This window comes from Rhinopithecus bieti, unplaced genomic scaffold (genome assembly GCF_001698545.2).
Source record: "Rhinopithecus bieti isolate Rb0 unplaced genomic scaffold, ASM169854v2 scaffold_57243, whole genome shotgun sequence".
NCBI lineage: Eukaryota > Metazoa > Chordata > Mammalia > Primates > Cercopithecidae > Rhinopithecus > Rhinopithecus bieti.
In genome coordinates this window covers 197,526-202,487 of record NW_016822477.1, presented here as the reverse complement: position 1 = coordinate 202,487, position 4,962 = coordinate 197,526, and the positions used below count along the sequence as shown (strand labels likewise).

Here is a 4,962-nt window from a genome sequence, read left to right as displayed (position 1 = left end):
ACCGCGCCTGGCCTAAAGTGATTTTTAAAGTGCTTATCTCATAATCAAGAAAATATGTTATGTATGATCTTTCCCTTATGTAAATGTCTCATCATCATACTTGGAGACTAATATATTTACCTTGCCTTTGCATTTATTTATTCATTTAAAATTTATTTTGCCAGCATCTTTTTAAAGATAAATAATAATTGCATATATTTGTGTGGTAGTGTGATTTGTTTGTTTGTTTGTTTGTTTTGAGATAGAGTCTCCCTCTGTCACCCAGGCTGGAGTGCAGTGGCATGATCTCAGGTCACTACAACCTCTACCTCCTGGATTCACATGATTCTTATGCCTCAGTCTCCCTAGCTGGGACTACAGGCACCCGCCACCATACCCGGCTAATTGTTTTGTATATTTAGTAGAAACGGGACTTCACCATGTTGGCTAGGCCAGTCTTAAACTCCTGGCCTCAAGTGATCAGCCTGCCTCGGCTTCCCAAAGTGCTGGGATTATAGGTGTGAGCTACTGCACCCTACCGTGATGTTTCCTGAGGTTTTTTTTTTTAAGACGAGGTCTCACTCTCTTGCCCAGGCTGGGGTGTAGTGGCATGATCATGACTCACTGCAACACTGACCTCCCTGGGCTCAGGTGATCCTCCTCCCTCAGCCTCCTGAGTAGCTGGGACTACAGGTACGTGCCAACATGTCCAGCGAAGTTTTGTATTTTTGATAGATATGGGGTCTCACTGTGTTGCCCAGGCTGGTCTCCAACTCTTGGGCACAAGCAATCTGCCTGCCTTGGCCTCCCAAAGTGCTAGGATTACAGGTGTGAGCCACCTGCCTGGTGCAATGTGATGTTTTGATATATGTTTACATTATGGAATGATTAAATCAAGCTAATTAACAAATCCATCAGCTCACATACTTCTCAATATTTTGTAGTAAAACATTTAAAATCTGCTCATTTGGCAATTTTGAAATACACAGTTCATTATTATTTATTATAGTCACCATTCTATATAATAGGTTACTAACACTTATTTATTCTAATGGAACTTTGTACCCTTTGATCAACATCTCACCTTTCTCCATTCACTTTACCCTCCCCCGTCCATAACCACCATTCCACTCCCTACTTTTATGAGATTGACTTTTTTGGATTTCACATATAAGTGAAATTATGTGTTGATCTTTCAGTGCCTGGTTTATTTCACTTGGCACAATATCCTACAGGTTCATCTGTGTTGTTGCAAATGATAGAATTTCTTTCTTACTGCCTTTTTACATAATATTTAAAAATATGCCTTATCTTCCCTCTCGACTAGAGGGTTGGGGATATCTTCTGCAATGCCTACTGTAGTTGGTACATTGGGAATTTGTTGAATATTGGCACAGTGTGACGTATTATCTGAGGCACTTTACATAAGTAATTATATTTGATTCTTAGAACTTTTATCAGGTATATGTATTTTTACTCCCATTTATAAGGAAACTCAAGGTCAGAGAGGTTAAGTGATTTGCCCAGGGTTATACATTTAATTAATGGTTAAATTAGATTGGATCTCAGATCTATCTGACTTTAAAGCCGACAGTTTTTTTTTTAAGCAGACTTCACTGCTTCTCAAAAACTAGGGCTTTACCCACTGTAGATTCTTAGTTGTTTTGTTTTGGTACTGAATTGGTGACACATTTTATGTCCCTTTTATCCTGTTTTTTAAATAGTTGACTGCATATTTCTGATTTCTCATTGGCATTTATAAAACGCATTTCCCTTTAGATTACTGTTGTCCCTTTGGGATCCTATACATCTTGTAGGATGTTGTTGCCTGCAAGCATGAACCCAAAGAAAAGAATGCATTACATACTTAATTCTCAATAGTCCTAAAAATGATTTGATCACTTGCCCATAGACTAAAGATAATCCATCATGCAAGTAGTATTTTGGTATAAAAGTAACTTTCTCCTTTTTTCTCCCCCTTTAATTCTAGGCGTAGTACAAGAAGAGTTCGAGAATTGTGGTGGCAGGGATTGCCCCCTAGTGTCCGTGGGAAAGTTTGGAGTCTAGCTGTAGGAAATGAACTAAATATCACTCCTGGTTTGTATTCTACGTTCAGTTACTCCCACATGTAGAAATAGCCATTTACAGAGTCACATAGCAGATTAGTAGAGTGACCATTAAAATAAATGGCCATTACCATATATAATGTCATTTTAAGAGCATGCTTCATCCCCCCAAAACCTGTTATGATTTAATAAGTTATTATAATTTATATAAGGATTTATGGGTTTTCCTTTAGTTTACAACTATCAATAAACTTCTTGGCATTCAAATATCAAAAACTTCTGCGATTCTACATGGCAGTGGATAATAAGTATATATATAAAAAGAAAATAGTCAATTATGAAAAGGCTCCACTTTTGCACAAAAAACACATAAATACCGGAGGAAGGCTAAAAGATTCTTTTCCTCCCTGTTTACCTAACTAAACCAGTCATGTTGGGATTTTTTTTTTTTTTTAATTTAAAAATTTTAGGCCAGGTGCAGTGGCTCATGCCTGTAATCCCAGCACTTTGGGAGGCCAAGGCAAGTGGATCACCTGAAGTCAGGAGTTCAAGACCAGCCTGACAAACATGGCGAAACCCTGTCTCTACTAAAAATAAAAAAAAAAAAATTAGCTGGGCATGGTGACACACGCCTGTAATCCCAGCTGCTCAGAAGGCTGAGGCAGAAGAGTCACCTGAACCCAGGAGGTGGAGGCTGCAGTGAGCCGAGATCGTGCCTGTGCACTCCAACCTGGGCAAAAGAGCGAGACTCTGTTTCCGAATGAATGAATGAATGAATGAATGAATGAATGAATGAATGAATAAATAAATTTAAAGTTTATAACTTGATTAGCTATATAATAACTTTATATATATAACTTGATTAGCTATATAATAACTTTAGCTGGGCATCGTGGCTCATGCCTGTTATCTCAGCACTTTGGAAGGCTGAAGCAGGTGGATTGCCTGAGTTCAGGAGTTTGAGACCAGCCTGGGCAACACGGTGAAACCCCTTCTTTACTAAAATATGAAAAATTAGCCAGGTGTGGCAGCGTGTGCTGGGAGACTGAGGCAGGAGAATTGCTTGAATCCAGGAGATGGAGGTTGTGGTGAGCCAAGATTGAGCCACTGCACTCCAGCCTGGGCGACAGAGTAAGACTCTGTCTCAAATAAAAAAAAAAAAAAAGATAAAACTTAAAAGAACAGAAGAAGAAGACTTTCAAAGAGTTATATTATTTTTCTTAAGTTTCTTAAACTTTGTTAGATAGGAGCAAAATGTAGACTAGTTTTTTTGTTTTTATTTTTGAGATGGAGTCTCGCTCTGTCACCCATGCTGGAGTGCAGTGGCGCAATCTGGGCTCACTGTAACCTCCACCTCCTGGGTTCAAGTGATCCTCCTAACTCAGCCTCCTGAGTAGCTGGGACTACAGGTGTGTACCACCACATCCGGCTAATTTTTTGTATTTTTAGTAGAGATGGGGTTTTGCCATGCTGGCCAGGCTGGTCTCAAACTCCTGGCCTCAAGTGATCCACTTGCCTCAGCCTCCCAAAGTGCTGGGTTACAGGTGTGAGCCACTGTGCCTGGCTTGCAGAGTAGTTTTGATGATTTTTTAAAAATTAAGCTGGATGTGGTGGCTCATGCCTGTAGTCCCAGCTACTTGGGAGGTTTAGATGGGAAGATTGCTTGAGCCCAGGAGTTTAAGGTTACAGTGAACTATGATTTTGCTGCAGCACTCCAACCTGGGCTACAGAGCATGACTCTGTCTCTAAATTAATAAATAAATAATTTGGCTGGGCATGGTGGCTCACGCCTGTAATCTCAGCACTTTGGGGGGCCAAGGCGGGCAGGTCACCTGAGGTCGGGAATTCGAGACCAGCCTGACCAACATGGATAAACCCCATCTCTACTAAAAATATAAAATTAGCCCGATGTGGTGGTGCATGTCTGTAATCCCAGCTACTCGGGAGGCTGAGGCAGGAGAATCGCTTGAACCCGGGAGGCGAAGGTTGCAGTGAGCCGAGATTGCACCATTGCACTCCAGGCTGGGCAACAAGAGTGAAACTCCATCTCAAAAATAAAATAGAATAAATAAATAAATTTTTTAAATTAGACAAAATTAGAATAATATCAAATAGAAGAAAGTAAAATACTTTATAGACCAGGCGTGGTGGCTCATGCCTGTAATCCCAGCACTTCTGGAAGCTGTGGCAGATAGATCTCTTGAGCCCAGGAGTTTGAGACCAGCCTGGGCAACATAGCGAGACCCCGTCCCTACAAAAAAATCCCAAAATTAGCCAGGCAGCCCACATGTGTGGTCACACCACTCGAGAGGCTGAGGTGGGAGGATCACTTGAGCCCAGGAGGTGCAGTGAGCTGTGATTTCGCCACTGCATTCCAGCCTGGGTGACAGAGTGAGACCCTGTCTCTAAATAAATAAATAAATAAATAGTTAATAATAAGATGTGCTAAATTGGCCTAAGTGATAATGTTAATGCTAGACAACGGCACCACATAAAGACTTAAGGACTTTAGTATAATACTAGAAATAATATATTGTCACTGTTACTTCTAAAATTTTTCTTTTTATATTTATTGAAAAAAATTAAAGTAATGAGAAATTACAAGTATCTGCTCTTCCACCTGAATTGCTATTCTTGATCCTACTGTAAACACTGTTAGCAATTTGGTGTATATTCTTTCTGGTCTTTTTTCTATGTACATAAAGTGTGCATCTACATATGATCAATGTTTTTTTTTTTTTGGCAGAGTCTCTCTCTGTCGTCCATACTGGAGTGCAGTGGTGTGATCTTGGCTCACTGCAAGTGCCGCCTCCCGGGCTCACGCCATTCTCCTGCCTCACCCTCCCGAGTAGCTGGGACTAAAGGTGCCCGCCACCATCCCCAGCTAATTTTTTGTATTTTTTTTTTTTTTTTTTTT

At 40.4% G+C, this 4,962-nt stretch overlaps 1 protein-coding gene across 1 annotated transcript in view; it reads left to right on the top strand.

Moving 5' to 3' along the window:
* Positions 1–4,962, top strand: part of TBC1D12 (TBC1 domain family member 12) — a 145,622-nt gene that overhangs the window by 106,734 nt on the left and 33,926 nt on the right. The window contains 1 exon segment of the mRNA XM_017860965.1: positions 1,964–2,076. Within this exon segment, the coding sequence (XP_017716454.1) occupies positions 1,964–2,076 (113 nt within the window).